This window comes from Mustelus asterias, chromosome 21, assembly GCF_964213995.1.
Source record: "Mustelus asterias chromosome 21, sMusAst1.hap1.1, whole genome shotgun sequence".
Classification (NCBI taxonomy): Eukaryota; Metazoa; Chordata; class Chondrichthyes; order Carcharhiniformes; family Triakidae; genus Mustelus; species Mustelus asterias.
Genome location: NC_135821.1, coordinates 32354252 through 32372323, shown reverse-complemented (window position 1 = coordinate 32372323; position 18072 = coordinate 32354252). Strand labels below are relative to the sequence as shown.

The 18072-nt window shown below is 47.5% G+C and overlaps 1 protein-coding gene across 1 annotated transcript in view; it reads right to left on the bottom strand.

Annotated features, from left to right (window-relative positions):
• Positions 1-18072, bottom strand: part of col9a2 (procollagen, type IX, alpha 2) — a 203448-nt gene that overhangs the window by 104046 nt on the left and 81330 nt on the right. The window contains exon 19 of the mRNA XM_078237704.1: positions 7019-7072. Within this exon, the coding sequence (XP_078093830.1) occupies positions 7019-7072 (54 nt within the window). The remainder of the gene's footprint in view (positions 1-7018; positions 7073-18072) is intronic.

The window sequence follows — 18072 nt, the reverse complement described above, 5'->3', positions numbered from 1 at the left end:
TCTCACTGGACGACAGTTCCTGAAGGTATTGATTCTCACTGGGATATAGTTCCTGAAGGTCCTGCGTCTCATTCCGATACAGTTCCTCAAGGTGCTGACTCTCACTGGATGAGAATTTCTGAAGATATTGACTCTCACTGGGGGACAGTTCCTGAAGGTGCTCACTAACTGGGCGATAGTACTTGGAGCTGCTGACTCTCACTGGGGAACAGTTCCTGAAGGTGCTGACTCTCACTGGGGGACAGTTCCTGAAGGTGCTGACTCTCACTGGGGGACAGTTCCTGAAGGTGCTGACTCTCACTGGGGGACAGTTCCTTAAGGTGCTGACTCTCACTGGGTGACAGTTCCTGAAGGTGCTGACTCTCACTGAGCTACAGTTCCTGAAGGTGCTGACTCTCACTGGGATACAGTTCCTGAAGGTGCTGACTCTCACTGGGATACAGTTCCTGAAGGTGCTGACTCTCAGTGGAATACAGTTCCTGAAGGTGCTGACTCTCAGTGGAATACAGTTCCTGAAGGTGCTGACTCTCACTGGGATACAGTTCCTGAAGGTGCTGACTCTCACTGGGACACAGTTCCTGAAGGTGCTGACTCTCACTGGGATACAGTTCCTGAAGGTGCTGACTCTCAGTGGAATACAGTTCCTAAACGTGCTGACTCCCAGTGGAATACAGTTCCTGAAGGTGCTGACTCTCACTGGGGGACAGTTCCTGAAGGTGCTGACTCTCACTGGGGGACAGTTCCTGAAGGTGCTGACTCTCACTGGGGGACAGTTCCTGAAGGTGCTGACTCTTACTGAGATACAGTTCCTGAAGGTGCTGACTCTCACTGGGATACAGTTCCTGAAGGTGCTGACTCTCACTGGGATACAGTTCCTGAAGGTGCTGACTCTCACTGGGATACAGTTCCTGAAGATGCTGACTCTCACTGGGGGACAGTTCCTCAAGGTTTAGACTCTCACTGGGATATAGTTCCGGAAGGTGCTGACTCTCACTGGGATACAGTTCCTGAAGGTGCTGCCTCTCACTGGGGGACAGTTCCTGAAGGTGCTGACTCTCACTGGGATACTGTTCCTGAAGGTGCGGACTCTCACTGGGTGACAGTTCCTGAAGGTGCTGACTCTCACTGGGATACAGTTCCTGAAGGTGCTGACACTCACTGGGATACAGTTGCTGAAGGTGCTGACTCTCCCTGAGATACAGTTCCTTAAGGTGCTGACTCACTTTGGTGAACAGTTCCTGAAAGTGCTGTCTCTCACTGGGATACAGATCCTGAAGGTGCTGACTCTCACTGGGATACAGTTCCTGAAGGTGCTGATTCTCACTGGGACACAGTTCCTGAAGGTGCTGACTCTCACTGGGGGACACTTCCTCAAGGCGCTGACTCTCACTGGACGACAGTTCCTGAAGGTATTGATTCTCACTGGGATATAGTTCCTGAAGGTCCTGCGTCTCATTCCGATACAGTTCCTCAAGGTGCTGACTCTCACTGGATGAGAATTTCTGAAGATATTGACTCTCACTGGGGGACAGTTCCTGAAGGTGCTCACTAACTGGGCGATAGTACTTGGAGCTGCTGACTCTCACTGGGGAACAGTTCCTGAAGGTGCTGACTCTCACTGGGGGACAGTTCCTGAAGGTGCTGACTCTCACTGGGTTACAGTTCCTGAAGGTCCTGTGTCTCATTCCGATACAGTTCCTGAAGGTGCTGATGCTCACTGGGATACAGTTCCTGAAGGTGCTGACTCTCACTGGGATGCAGTTTCCTGAAGGTGCTGACTCTCACTGGGGGACAGTTCCTGAAGGTGCTGACTCTCACTGGGATACAGTTCCTGAAGGTGCTGACTCTCACTGGGATACAGTTCCTGAAGGTGCTGCCTCTCACTGGGGGACAGTTCCTGAAGGTGCTGACTCTCACTGGGATACTGTTCCTGAAGGTGCGGACTCTCACTGGGTGACAGTTCCTGAAGGTGCTGACTCTCACTGGGATACAGTTCCTGAAGGTGCTGACACTCACTGGGATACAGTTGCTGAAGGTGCTGACTCTCACTGAGATACAGTTCCTTAAGGTGCTGACTCACTTTGGTGAACAGTTCCTGAACGTGCTGTCTCTCACTGGGATACAGATCCTGAAGGTGCTGACTCTCACTGGGATACAGTTCCTGAAGGTGCTGACTCTCACTGGGACACAGTTCCTGAAGGTGCTGACTCTCACTGGGGGACACTTCCTCAAGGCGCTGACTCTCACTGGACGACAGTTCCTGAAGGTATTGATTCTCACTGGGATAGAGTTCCTGAAGGTCCTGCGTCTCATTCCGATACAGTTCCTCAAGGTGCTGACTCTCACTGGATGAGAATTTCTGAAGATATTGACTCTCACTGGGGGACAGTTCCTGAAGGTGCTCACTAACTGGGCGATAGTACTTGGAGCTGCTGACTCTCACTGGGGAACAGTTCCTGAAGGTGCTGACTCTCACTGGGGGACAGTTCCTGAAGGTGCTGACTCTCACTGGGGGACAGTTCCTGAAGGTGCTGACTCTCACTGGGGGACAGTTCCTTAAGGTGCTGACTCTCACTGGGTGACAGTTCCTGAAGGTGCTGACTCTCACTGAGATACAGTTCCTGAAGGTGCTGACTCTCACTGGGATACAGTTCCTGAAGGTGCTGACTCTCACTGGGATACAGTTCCTGAAGGTGCTGACTCTCAGTGGAATACAGTTCCTGAAGGTGCTGACTCTCAGTGGAATACAGTTCCTGAAGGTGCTGACTCTCACTGGGATACAGTTCCTGAAGGTGCTGACTCTCACTGGGACACAGTTCCTGAAGGTGCTGACTCTCACTGGGATACAGTTCCTGAAGGTGCTGACTCTCAGTGGAATACAGTTCCTAAACGTGCTGACTCCCAGTGGAATACAGTTCCTGAAGGTGCTGACTCTCACTGGGGGACAGTTCCTGAAGGTGCTGACTCTCACTGGGGGACAGTTCCTGAAGGTGCTGACTCTCACTGGGGGACAGTTCCTGAAGGTGCTGACTCTTACTGAGATACAGTTCCTGAAGGTGCTGACTCTCACTGGGATACAGTTCCTGAAGGTGCTGACTCTCACTGGGATACAGTTCCTGAAGGTGCTGACTCTCACTGGGATACAGTTCCTGAAGATGCTGACTCTCACTGGGGGACAGTTCCTCAAGGTTTAGACTCTCACTGGGATATAGTTCCGGAAGGTGCTGACTCTCACTGGGGGACAGTTCCTGAAGGTTTAGACTCTCACTGGGATACAGTTTCTGAAGGTGCTGTCTCTCACTGGGACACAGTTCCTGAAGGTGCTGACTCTCACTGGGGTACAGTTCCTGAAGGTGCTGACTCTCACTGGGATACAGTTCCTGAAGGTGCTGACTCTCACTGGGATACAGTTCCTGAAGGTGCTGACTCTCACTGGGATACAGTTCCTGACGGTGCTGACTCTCACTGGGGGACACTTCCTCAAGGCGCTGACTCTCACTGGACGACAGTTCCTGAAGGTATTGATTCTCACTGGGATATAGTTCCTGAAGGTCCTGCGTCTCATTCCGATACAGTTCCTCAAGGTGCTGACTCTCACTGGATGAGAATTTCTGAAGATATTGACTCTCACTGGGGGACAGTTCCTGAAGGTGCTGAGTCTTGTTGGGATACAGTTCCTGAAGGTGCTCACTAACTGGGCGATAGTTCTTGGAGCTGCTGACTCTCACTGGGGAACAGTTCCTTAAGGTGCTGACTCTCACTGGGTGACAGTTCCTGAAGGTGCTGACTCTCACTGAGATACAGTTCCTGAAGGTGCTGACTCTCACTGAGATACAGTTCCTGAAGGTGCTGACTCTCACTGGGATACAGTTCCTGAAGGTGCTGACTCTCACTGGGATACAGTTCCTGAAGGTGCTGACTCTCACTGGGATACAGTTCCTGAAGGTGCTGACTCTCACTGGAATACAGTTCCTGAAGGTGCTGACTCTCACTGAGATACAGTTCCTTAAGGTGCTGACTCTCTTTGGTGAACAGTTCCTGAAAGTGCTGCCTCTCACTGGGATGCAGTTCCTGAAGGTGCTCACTAACTGGGCGATAGTTCTTGGAGCTGCTGACTCTCACAGGGGAACAGTTCCTGAAGGTGCTGACTCTCACTGGGATACAGTTCCTGAAGATGCTGACTCTCACTGGGATACAGTTCCTGAAGGTGCTGACTCTCACTGGAATACAGTTCCTGAAGGTGCTGACTCTCACTGGGGGACAGTTCCTGAAGGTGCTGACTCTCACTGGGGGACAGTTCCTGAAGTTGCTGACTCTCACTGGGGGACAGTTCCTGAAGGTGCTGACTCTCACTGAGATACAGTCCCTGAAGGTGCTGACTCTCACTGGGATACAGTTCCTGAAGGTGCTGACTCTCACTGGGATACAGTTCCTGAAGGTGCTGACTCTCACTGGGATACAGTTCCTGAAGGTGCTGACTTTCACTGGGATACAGTTGCTGAAGGTGCTGACTCTCACTGGGGGACAGTTCCTGAAGGTGTTGACTCTCACTTGGGGACAGTTCCTGAAGGTGTTGACTCTCACTGGGATACAGTTCCTGAAGGTGCTGACTCTCACTGGAATACAGTTCCTGAAGGTGCTGACTCTCCCTCGGGGACAGTTCCTGAAGGTGTTGACTCTCACTGGGATACAGTTCCTGAAGGTGCTGACTCTCACTGGGGGACACTTCCTCAAGGCGCTGACTCTCACTGGACGACAGTTCCTGAAGGTATTGATTCTCACTGCGATATAGTTCCTGAAGGTGCTGACTCTCACTGGATGAGAATTCCTGAAGATATTGACTCTCACTGGGGGACAGTTCCTGAAGGTGCTGTGTCTTATTGGGATACAGTTCCTGAAGGTGCTCACTAACTGGGCGATAGTTCTTGGAGCTGCTGACTCTCACAGGGGAACAGTTCCTGAAGGTGCTGACTCTCACTGGGATACAGTTCCTGAAGATCCTGACTCTCACTGGGATACAGTTCCTGAAGGTGCTGACTCTCACTGGAATACAGTTCCTGAAGGTGCTGACTCTCACTGGGGGACAGTTCCTGAAGGTGCTGACTCTCACTGGGGGACAGTTCCTGAAGTTGCTGACTCTCACTGGGGGACAGTTCCTGAAGGTGCTGACTCTCACTGAGATACAGTTCCTGAAGGTGCTGACTCTCACTGAGATACAGTTCCTTAAGGTGCTGACTCTCACTGGGACACAGTCCCTGAAGGTGCTGACTCTCACTGGGATACAGTTCCTGAAGGTGCTGACTCTCACTGGGATACAGTTCCTGAAGGTGCTGACTCTCACTGGGATACAGTTGCTGAAGGTGCTGACTCTCACTGGGGGACAGTTCCTGAAGGTGTTGACTCTCACTTGGGGACAGTTCCTGAAGGTGTTGACTCTCACTGGGATACAGTTCCTGAAGGTGCTGACTCTCACTGGAATACAGTTCCTGAAGGTGCTGACTCTCCCTCGGGGACAGTTCCTGAAGGTGTTGACTCTCACTGGAATACAGTTCCTGAAGGTGCTGACTCTCACTGGAATACAGTTCCTGAAGGTGCTGACTCTCACTGGGATACAGTTCCTGAAGGCACTAACTCGCACTGGGGGACAGTTCCTGAAGGTGCTGTCTCTCACTGGGGGACAGTTCCTCAAGGTGCAGAGTACCATTGTGATACAGTTCCTCAAGGTGCTGACTCTCTCTGGGGAACAGTTCCTGAAGGTGCTGACTCTCTCTGGGGAACAGTTCCTGAAGGTGCTGACTCTCACTGGGATATAGTTCCTGAAGGTGCTGACTCTCACTGGCGGACAGTTCCTGAAGGTGTTGACTCTCACCTTTTTTCTTTGTACGGTATTTGTAAATGTGCTGGATTTTTTCGATGATCTAATCGCTTTGTAGTCACTTTTTCTGATATTATCTGCTGAATAATTTTTTCAACAGCCGAGGTTTTACCTCTGATAGCAATCGAGTCACGCAAACACATCGATACACAGCACTTCAGAGCTATCTTTGTAGGATAGTGACTCTGGGCAGGCACCTTCAGTGTTCTTCCCTGTTCCTTAGCCCTGGAATATTGAGGCCAGTTTCAGCAGCATGACTATGTTGTGCTATCCATCTCGGTTCCATTACATATTTCCATTTGCTGGATGTGGGAAATGTGGGTAGTCCACATATTGTTCTCATTTCCACATGCCTACACAACCCAAGAGTGAGAGCTAACGCTGGAAATTTACTGCTACCAATTCCGTCTACATTGGGCGCCATGTTTCCTGGTACCAGTCTTCCCGAACAAACTTTATTTTCATCGCTTCCTCATCCCCATTCATCAATGCCCTTAGTTAGCTTTCCTCAAATAAATAAACCTGTTGTAATCCACCCACTGGCCAGATCCCCAATTCCCAAAACTTTCAGAAAACAAAGTGGGAAAACTGCGACTTTACTGTGAAAATCGATTGGTGAATAAAGTTAGTTCCCATTCTCCCAGTTTCTCTGCCTCTGTCATATCTGTTCGAATGATGCCACCTTCGAAAATGGCACTCGTGACATATCTGCCTTTTTCCTTTACCAAGATTTTCCTTCACCCCCATCTGTGGTTAACAGGACACTCAGTGTCCAACCTGTCTCCTGCACCTCTGCCCTCACCCTTCCTCCCAGAGCCATGATAGGGTCCCCCTTGTCCTCACTTTTTACCCCACCAGACTCTGCATTTAAAGGATCATCCTCCGCCAACTCCAGCATGATGCCACCACAGAACACATCTTCCCCTCGTCCCCCCCCCCCCCCCCCCCCCCCACCAGCATTCCTCAGGGACCATTCCCTCTATGACACCCTGGTCCACTCCTCCATCACTCCCAACTCCTCATCCTCTTCCCAAGGCACCTTCCCTTGCAACCGCAGAACATCTGCCCGCCACAGGCCCCGCTTTCCCCTCTGCCCCTCTGTGTAGGTTTGGGTCGGATTAATAGATATTTGGTGATACTTACAGCTCCTCCCTGGGGACCAGCTGGTCCTGGAATTCCAGCTCTTCCTATTTCTCCCTACAGAGAAAGAATGATAAAGAGAAGTTTATTCAGTGTTCCACAAACGTATATTCTCCATTCTCCTTTATCCCCAACATCAGAACATTCCAGTCCAGTGTATTATCCAATGTCATTCATGGGGTATGTGAGTGGAGGGAGCTTGCATTGTTGTTGTTGCGTTGTCCTCAATCATTTTGAGGGTTGCAGTTACTGTATGAAGGGATACTGTCTTCGTGCAACTGTGTTAGCTCCCAAACATTTGACACATTGCCAATGGGATAAACCAATAAAAAACATAAGAGCAAAATACTGCAGATACTGGAAATCAGAAGTAAAAACAAAATGCTGGAAAAACTCAGCAGATCTGGCAGCATCTGTGGAGAGAGGGGCTGAGTTACTGTTCTGAGTCTTTCAGAGATAAAGAGAGGAAGAAATGTGATGGATTATATACTGTATCAGAGGGGGTAGAGTGGCTGGAGCAGAGCGGGTCCCTGATAGATGGGAGCTCAGGACATCACACAACAAAGATGCATCGGGTACAAGACTAAAGTAGTATTAATGGCAGTGTGAAGGGCTATAGTGTGGGCAGCATAGTGGCACAGTGGTTAGCACTGCTGCCTCATAGCGCCAGGGACCCAGGTTCGATTCCGGCCTTGGATCACTGTCTGGACGGAGTTTGCACGTTCTCCCCGTGTCTGCGTGGGCTTCCTCCATGTGCTCTGGATTCCTCCCACAGTCCAAAGATGTGCTGGTTAGGTGTTTTGGCCGTGCTAAATTCTCCCTCGGTGTACCCGAACAGGCGCCGAAGTGTGGCGACTAGGCGATTTTCACAGTAACTTCATTGCAGTGTTAATATAAGTCCACTTGTGACAATAATAAATAAAAACTTTAAAAAAACTTAAGAAGGTGCTGATAGTGACAAAGGTAAGATTAGCAGAATGTGTTAAAGGGAGAATATTGTTCAGTGAAAGCAAAGTGAGACAAAGTGGCACAGCAGGCAGGGGGTGGTGGGGTGTTGTTTGCATTGGAAAAAAAATGTTTTGGATTTTTTTTAAAAAGAGGTCAAGATGGAGGAGAAAGGTCACAGTCTAAAGTTTTTAAACTCAGTACGGAGTCCAGAAGGCTATGAAATGCCAAATCGGAAAGTCATAGAATCATAAAATCCCTACAGTACAGAAGGAGGCCATTCAGTCCATTGAGCCTACACTGACCACAATCCCACCCGGGCACCCACCTATCCCCGTAACCTAACCTTTATTTATTCATTCATGGGACATGGGTGTCGCTGGCTGGCCAGCATTTATTGCCCATCCCTAGTTGCCCTTGAAGGACAGTTGAGAGTCAACCACAGTGCTGTGGCTCTGGAGTCACATGTAGGTCAGACCAGGTAAGAACGGTAGATTTTCTTCCCTAAAGTGAAACAGATGGTTTTTCCGACAAGCGACAATGGTTTCATGGTCATTAATAGATTCTTAATTCCAGATTTTTTTTATTGAATTCAAATTCTACCCTCTGCCGTGACGGGATTCGAACCTGGGTCTCCAGAACTTTAGTTCAGTTTCTGGATTAATAGTCCAGCAATAATGTCACTAGGCCATCACCTCCCCATATTTATCCTGCTAATCTCCCTGACACTTTGGGGCAATTTAGCATGGCCAATCTACCTAACCCACACATCTTTGGACTGTGGGAGGAAACCGGAGGAAGCTCACACAGACACGTGCAAATTCCACACAGGCAGTTACCCAAGCCCGGAATTAAACCCAGATCCCTGGTGCTGTGAAGCAGCAAAGCTAACCACTGTGTCACCATGAAGTGTCCTTCCTCCAGTTTACGTTATGCAACTGTGGAGCATTGCAACAGGCTAAGGATGGACATGTGAACACGATGTGAACAGACATGAGAGCAAGTGGTGAGTTGAAATGGCAAGCGGCAGGAAGGTTGGGTTTATGCTGATGAACTGAGCGAAGGTGTTCAGCAAAGGGGTTCACCCAGTCTGTGTTTAGTCTCCCCAATGTATAGGAGACCACATTGGGAGCAGCAAATACAGTAGAGTTGGAGGAGTGGACCATGGTGTCATTGAGAGAGTGATCCCTGTGGAATGCTGACAAAAGGAATGAGGGGAAGGTGTGTTTCATGGTGGCATCATGCTGGAGTTGGCGGAGGATGATCCTTTGAATGCTGAGGCTGGTGGGGTGAAAAGTGAGGACAAGGAGGACCCTATCATAGTTCTGGAAGGGAAGGGAAGGGGTGAGGGCAGGGGTGCAGGAGGTAGGTTGGACACGGTTGAGTGTCCTGTTAACCACAGGTGGGGAGAAGGAAAACTTTGGTAAAGGGAAAAGGCAGATATGTTATCGTGCCATTTTCGAAGGTGGCGTCAACCGAATAGATATGACAGAGGCAGAGAAACTGGGAGAATGGGATAGAGTTCTTAAAGGGAGTGGGCTGTGTGGAGCTGTAGTCGAGGTAGCTGTGGGAGTTGATGGGTTTGTAATGAATATTGGTGGTCAGTCTATCGCTGCAAATGGAGGCAGAGAGGTCAAGGAAGGGAAGGGAAGTTTCGGAGATAAACTATGTGAAGGTGAGAGAGGGATGGAGATTGGAAGCAAAATAGATAAATGTTTCCAGATCCAGATGAGAGCATGAAGCATGAGCATGAAGTCATTGATGTAATGGAAAAAGAGTTATGGGAATGGGCCTGAGCAGGACTGGAACAAGGAGTCTTTCACATAACACACAAAAAGACAGGTATAACTGGGGCCCATGTGGGTTACCATAGCCACACCTTTTATAAGCAGGAAGTGAGCGAAGTTAAAGGAGAAATTATTGAATGACAGATCAAGTTCAACCAGGTGGAGGAGAGAGAGATGGAGGGTGTGGAGTTTTCCAGTCTCTGCTCAGGGAGGAAATGAAGAGCCTTGAGATCCTCCTGGTGGGGATGGAGGTTTCGAGGATTCAGATATCGATAGTGAAGAGCAGATGGTTAGGGGCAGGAAATTGGAAATTGTGGATACGATGTAGAGCATCAGAGGAATCCAGAATGAAGCAAGGAAGAGACTGGACAAGGAGAGAGAGGATGGAATCAAGTTTCATGGGGCAGAAACAGGCTGATACCACGGGTCTACCAGGGCAATCCTGGTGTGGATTTGGGAAGGAGGTAAAAGTGGACTGTTCAGGAGACTGAGGTTGGAAGCTGTGAAGGGAAGATCTCCAGAGGAGATGAGATCAGCGACAGTCCTGGAAACAATGCCTTGATGTTCAGTGGTGGGCCCATGGTCCGGGGAAGGTAGGAGGAAGCGTCTGAGAGTTGCCGCTCAACCTCTGCGAGGTGGAGGTCAGTACACCAGATAACAACAGCACCACTCTTTTCAGCAGATTTGATCATAAGCTCAGGGTTGGACCTAAGAGAATGGAGTGCAGCAAGTTCAGAGGGAGACAGGTTGGAGTCGGTGAGAGGAGCAGAGAAATTGAAACAGCCGATGTCACACTGACAGTTCTCGATGAAAAGATCAGGAGCAGGTCAGAGGCCAGAGGGAGGGATTGAGGTTGAGGGAGAACACTGGAGGTGGGTGAAAGGATCTAATGAACAGGGGGAAAGACTCCTGCCCAAAGAAGTGAGCACGAAGACAGAGGTAACGGAAGAAGAGTTTAGCATCGTGCCAAGCCCAAAGTTCACTGAGGTGGAGATAGAAGGGGATGAAACTGAATCTTTCACTGAGTACAGAATGTTGAGTATCAGGGAGGAGCAGGTCAGAGGGGATAGTGAATGCATGGCAAGGACTGGGATTAAAGAAAGACCGGGGTTAGAGGGATGGGATGGTGTACAGGGTTTCGGATGGGCATTAGTGTTATGTAAGGAGCTTGTATTCCTTAACCTGAAAGGAAGAGAAAAAGCTTCTTGTTAAGGCATCGGATGAGACAAAAAATAAAATGGAACTGGGGGCAAGCACAGCTTTGAGAGAAGGTGAGTCAGTGCTGCAGGAAAGAGGTATTGAGTGTACACATAGCAGCACATGGCACTGAATGTAGATCTCAGAGTGCGGCGAGAACAGCAGTATATCCCGGAGATTCCGGTCATCCTGGGCAGATACAAAGCATGAGGAATGGAACTTGAGTTGGAATCCACATGGGGTGAGTTGGAGATGGAGACAGTCACTGAGGAAGGAACTGTGTCTAAGGAAGTGAGATTTGGTAAACACCTTGTCAAATACAAAGAGGGAAATGGAAAGCAATGAAGGTGAACATCGTAAAAAAGACAAAAGGAAATCCCATCAGAGAGAAGAACAGTACTTCTTCAAGATAGGCGTTCCTGGAAGAGAAATGGCAGTGAATTAACCACTCTCATTACCACGTCACCTTTTCTTGAGGATACTAACAGAGCATTACTCTGGTCCTTCTCTCTTGGAACAAGAAACCATTTTGAACCAATCAGTTTGTAAGAATTTAAGAGATAAATCACAGTTAGAAAAGATTATTTGCCTCTTTACACTCAACTTTAAAGTACTCCAACTCACTTCCCGCTCCATCCTGAACTCCACTCATCTACAACCCCGTGACCTTACCTGGTTTTCAAAAATGTTCACCACAATCCCCTTTCTTACTAATTCCATGGTATGTTGACTGGCCCTGCTAACTTTGAAGGATTGAAATTTATTTTCTTTATTTAATACTTTGTACAGTTCAGTGAGGACCGGTTTCAACTCTCGTTCTCTCCCTCTCTTTTCTGTAGAGTAAATGAATGGGAACAACATCTCTTTAATATGGATTCAAAAGATGTCCAATTGTCTTTACAACAAAGGGATGGAACTCAGACCACTGAACATCAAATGTGGTGATGATTTTAATCAACAGAATGAAAGAACATGCATTTTTATTGTGCTTTTCACAAACTCTGGGCATCTCAAAGCAGTTAATTAAATCCTCTTTGAACTATAGTCATTATTGAAATGTAGGGAAACATTGACAGCAAATTTATGCAAAACAAGATCCCACAAACAATAATGTGATGATGACCAGTAATGATTGGCTGAGGGATAAATATTAGCCAGGACACTGAGGAGAACTCACCTGCTGTTCTTCAAATATCCACCTGAGAGGCCGACAGGGCACCAGGCTAACATCTCATTGGCACTTCCAAAAGTGCAGCATTGCCCCAGTGCTGTACAGGACTGTCAATACATGATTATGCACTTCAGTCTCTTGTCTGGGACTTGAATCCGCCCTCATGGTACAACCACTAGCTAGGGTTGACAGCGATCAGGTCATTGGTCCAATCGGAACTTTCCCAGCGATTTCCCTTTCTGGTTCATTTGCACGAGAATCTTCCCTCCCAAAGCTATAAGCTCAGAAACTCACCGGAGCGGAAGTAAGTCATCCTCGATTCTGAGAGGTGCCTAAGGAGAAGACAGAACCTCACCTCAGGGGGTATTTTTTATGTGTATTTCTTTATTCTGGATCGGGTAGGGAGCTCAAAGCCAAGGGGAGTCCTGTCCTCACCCACACTTGCAGGTGGTATTCAATGAACAATGATAGGGAGCAGGCTGATCCTTCATCTCTTTAACCCAAAGACACTGAGCCAACTTTGACTAAGATTGATTATTTCTCATTCATTTTTGGATGTGGGCCTTTGGCCATCCCTAGTTGCTCTTGCTAGGGTTTATTCTATAAACATTCACAGAATCCAAATCAGAATTACAGAATACGACAGTGCAGAAGAGGCCCTTTGGCCCATCGAGTCTGCATCGACGCATGATGGGCCCTGACCTGCCCATCTAATCCCACTTGCCAGCATTTGGTCCATAGCCTTGAATGTAATGGCGTGCCAAGTACTCACCCAGGTACTTTATAAAGGATGTGAGGCATTCCGCCTCCACCACCCTCCCAGGCAGCGCATTCCAGACTGTCACCACCGTCTGGGTAAAAATGTTTCTCCTCAAATCCCCCCTAAACCTCCTGCCTCTCACTTTTAACTTGTGCCCCCTCATAACTGACCTTTCAACTAAGAGGAACAGCTGCTCCCGATCCACTCTCTCCATGCCCCTCATAATCTTGAACATCTCAATCAGGTCGCCCCTCAATCTTCTCTGCTCCAGAGAAAACAACCCAAGCCTATCCAACCTCCCTTTATAACTTAAATGCTCCATCCCAGACATCATTCTGGTAAATCTCCTCTGCACCCCCTCCAGTGCATTTACATCCTTCCTATAATGTGGCGACCAGAATTGCATGCTGTACTCCAGCTGTGGCCTCACCAAAATTCTATACAACTCCATCATGACCTCTCTGCTTTTGTAATCTATACCCTGATTGATACTCTCTGCTCTGAGACTCCTTACATGAAAGGTTCTGTCAGTGGGTAACTGGGAAGGCCTCAACTTGTAGACTTTAGTCAGAAATATCTAGAAAACATGTACAAACAGTGAGGGAGGCAGCGCAAATACTGTCTGTAAACTGCTCACAATTGTTTGTCAGCCACTTTGCAGAAGGAATTGACAGAGTTTAAAATTGTAGCTTCTACATTCAATCAGGTTTTTCCACCAGTCAGCAAAGGACAACATTGATCAAAAACAGGGCGTGCTTTCACATTGGTCCAGTAGAGAGTGAGAGTGAGAGAGTGTGTGTGTGTGTGTTAGTGTGCGTGAGTGTGCGTGCATGTGTGTGTGTGTGTTAATGTGCATGTGTGCATGCGTGTGTGCGTGTGAGTGAGTGAGTGAGTGAGTGAGTGAGTGAGTGAGTGAGTGAGTGAGTGTGTGCGTGAGTGTGCGTGAGTGTGCGCGTGTGTGCGCGAGTGTGCGTGAGTGTGCGTGAGTGTGCGTGAGTGTGCGTGCGTGCATGCGCGTGCGTGTGTGCGTGCGTGCGTGCTTGCGCGTGAGTGTGCGTGCGCGTGAGTGTGATTGCGTGCGTGAGTGTGATTGCGTGCGTGAGTGTGATTGCGTGCATGAGTGTGATTGCGTTAATGTGCATGTGTTAGTGAGTGTGCATGCGTTAGTGTGCATGCGTTAATGTGCATGCGTTAATGTGCATGCGTTAGTGAGTGTGCATGCGTTAGTGAGTGTGCATGCGTGTGTGTGTGTGCGTGTGCGGCGTGTGTGTGCGTGTGCATGCGTGTGCGTGCGTGAGGGTCTCCACATTGATCAGGAAGTGTGTGTGTGTGTTTTACTGTGTGCGCGTGTGTATGTGTGTTACTGTGTGTTCGTGTGTGTTACTGCGTGTACGTACGTGTGTGTGTGTTATTGTGTATGTGTGTGTGACTGTGTGTGTTACTGTGTGTGGGTCTTCACATTGATCAGGAAGTGTGTGTGTCTGCGTGTTACTGTGTGTGTGAGAGTGTGTGTTACTGTGTGTTTTACTGTGTGTCCATGTGTGTTACTGTGTGTGTTACTGTGTGTGCGTGCATGTGTGTTATTGTGTCTGTGTGAGACTGTGTATGTGCGTGACTGTGTGTTACTGTGTGTGTGTGTATTACTGTGTAGGTGTGTGTGTGTTTTGTGTGTTCACATTGATCAGGAAGTGTCTTTGTGCGTGACTCTGTGTGTGTGCGTGTGTGTGTTTATATTGAAAATCCACTGGGGGTTGATTAGTAGGGAAGTGTAGGGTCCTCATTTTGGAAGGGGGTTTGGTCCATGTGGGCTCAGTCTAGGTGTTTAAAATAGTAACCCTGAAATTAGAAGCAATTTTTGTTCTTCAAATTCTTTGAAAGCAACTATTGGTGTAATGTTGGCACTTCCATCCAAAGTTAGCGATTTAAATCGCTTTGTCGGACGTTTCCTGATCCAGCGCAATTGTCCAGGTGGAGTTAGCCCTGCCGGATAATTGCTGTGTAACCCCTTATCAGGGAACGTCTGAGAGAGATTCCCCAACTCATCTTTGAGATAACCCCCTATTCTGATGCTGAGGAGCAAGGTAGCTACAGGCCAAGGCATCTGCAAAGGGATGTAAGCAGTTGGAGTAAGTGGACCAAAGAGTGGAGATGGAGTATAACATAGTGAAATATGAGGTTATTTATTGCAGTAGGGAGAGTTGAAAAGCAGAATATTTTTAAGTGGTGATAAACTATTAAATGCTTAAAAATGTTTGGGTGTCCTCATACAATAAGCACAGAAAGTTGGTGACATTAACGTGTTTGGAAGGCTAATGGCATATTGACCTTTATTGCCAGGGGATTTGAGTACAAGAATAAGGAAGTCTTGTTACATTACATCGGTCTTTTCTGAGATCACATCTAGGGTGTTGTGCATACTCTCGGTTTCCTTATCTGTGCAAGAATATACTCACCTTGAAGGTGATAAAGTGAAGATTCACTAGATTGGTTCCTGCACGAGTTGAGATGTTTGTCCTTTGTCGAGATATTGAGTAGATTGGGCCTATCCTCTCTGCAGTTCACAAAAGTGAAAGATGATCTCACTGAAATGTATGAGATTCTGTGGGAATTTAACATAGTAAGAAATCTCACAACACCAGGTTAAAGTCCAACAGGTTTATTTGGTAGCAAAAGCCACAAGCTTTCACAGCACTGCTCCTTCATCAGGTGAGTGGGAGTTCTGTTCACAAACAGGGCATATAAAGACACAAACTCAATTTACAAAATAATGGTTGGAATGCAAATCTTTACAGGTAATCAAGTCTTAAAGGTACAGACAATGTGAGTGGAGAGAGGGTTAAGCACAGGTTAAAGAGATGTGTATTGTTTCCAGCCAGGACAGTTAGTGAGAGTTTGCAAGCCCAGGCAAGTCGTGGGGGTTACAGATCGTGTGACATGAGCCCAAGATTCCGGTTGAGGCCGTCCTCATGTGTGCGGAACTTGGCTATCAGTTTCTGCTCAGCGACTCTGCGTTGTCGTGTGTCATGAGGGCCACCTTGGAGAACGCTTACCCGAAGATTAGAGGCTGAATGCCCATGACCGCTGAAGTGTTCCCCAACAGGAAGAGAACACTCCTGCCTGATGATTGTTGAGCGGTGTTCATTCATCCATTGTCTGCATGGTCTCCCCAATGTACCATGCCTCGGGACATCCTTTCATGTCACACTATCTGTAACCCCCACGACTTGCCTGGGCTTGCAAAATCTCACCAACTGTCCTAGCTGGGGACAATACATGTCTCTTTAACCTGTGCTTAACCCTCTTTCCACTCACATTGTCTGTACCTTTAAGACTTGATTCCTGTAAAGACTCGCATTCCAACCATTATTTTTTAAATTGAGTTTGTGTCTTTATATGCCCTGTTTGTGAACAGAACTCCCACTTACCTGATGAAGGAGCAGCGCTCCAAAAGCTTGTGCTACCAAATAAACCTGTTGGACTTTAACCTGGTGTTGTGAGACTTCTTACTGTGCTTACCCCAGTCCAACGCCGGCATCTCCACATCAGGAATTTAACATGGCAGATGCTGACAGGCTGTTTCCCTTGGTTAGAAAGTCTAGAATGATGGGACAGAGCATTTAGGATAGAGTTGAGGAGGAATTTCTTCACTCAGAGTTCTGAATCTTTGAAGTTCTCTACCCTAAAGACTCTGGAAATTCTGAAGTTGAGTATATTCAGGAGTGAGATGGACAGATTTCTAGACCCAAGGAATCCATGGACATGGGGATTGAATAGGAAAGTGGAAAGATCAGTCGTAATGGGATTGAATGGCAGAGCAGGCCCAAGGGACGATTTGATCTACTCCTGCTCCTATTTCTTGCTTTTAGAATCGTGTCTGACAGTTTGTAGCTTCAGTTTGATCGAATACGTAAATTGCCAGAGGGGAGTGCAGTGATCTGCTGTGCCTAATAGCCGACAGCGAAATACATGAGTAAATTTTTCCATTGCAGAAACACGAGCACATAATCTAAGCCAACACTTTGTTGGGTCCATGTAATTGAAAAGAAATCCAAAATGTTATACTTTTGCTATGTTTTAAAAAATTGACTTTCTGCTCAACCAAAAAAAAGATGGCTGTCACAAGTCACATGACCACAGGGCTAGCTTTTTGTTCTGGAAGCTACCGCCAGGAGTTTCAAGGACAAAATAATTCTTCTCTCAACCTGTTGAACCTCACACCTTATTGAACAGCCATTCTCCCCCTTCCACCTCCCCCCACCCACCTCTACCTCCTGTAATCAACAAAAACAGAAAAAGTGCAGACAAATTGACCCCCAACCTGAACTAGAAGAAAAGAGAGAGATTGAACCTCAATGTACCGAAAGAGCTGCTAACAGACTCATTTCATACCTGGGATTGTCCAGGTACATTTCAAAAGGAAACCATTGAGGCAACAATGAAATTCTAGCCAGAAGCACAGAAACGGATTGTTCAGCTGCAGTTAACCATTAATAGCTATGTCAGAAGACCCAAGCCCTTGATCTTTTAGACATTATATCTTTGGCCTCAGACGCATATTGCTATTTCATCAACTAGAAAGGACTCCACCCACCCAGCTGAGCAAGCAGTCAATTACTATCTCTCAATTCCTTGAAGCCTGCTTGATTTTTAGAAGTCTCTGATCAACACCTGTCAAACAGTCTAAGCACAGAAAGCCCATTGTTCTGCAGCATCATTCATTTCGAGAATATTTGTGTTGCTTTCTCGAATCAGAAACTTTTGGATTGAATTCAGGGCTGAACTCCATCACAAAGGAAACACCGTCTAGGCTTTGATTTCTCACTCTCAAAATCACCTAAACTGATCTCCATTTCTGTGGTCCTTGAACTATTACAATCCATAGTTGTAGAACCTCGTGTGTGCGTGCGTGCGGTCACAGCATATTTTAATAATAATTCAAAACACCTGCTGCTTATGGACAGTTGATGAGAGGAAAAAAATAGTTTGTCTCCCTCCTGTCTCTAACAGCTTTGTTGCAGCATTGAGGGAGCACTGCACTGTCTGAGGTGTTGTTTTTCAGAATGCAGATTGAAATGAGACCCTTTGGATGGGATAAAATGGTGCCGTTGAACAAAGCGTTCTCCCAGTGTCCTGGTCAATATTTACCCCTCAAACGGTATCACTGTAAAACAGTTTAGCTGGTCATTATCACATTACA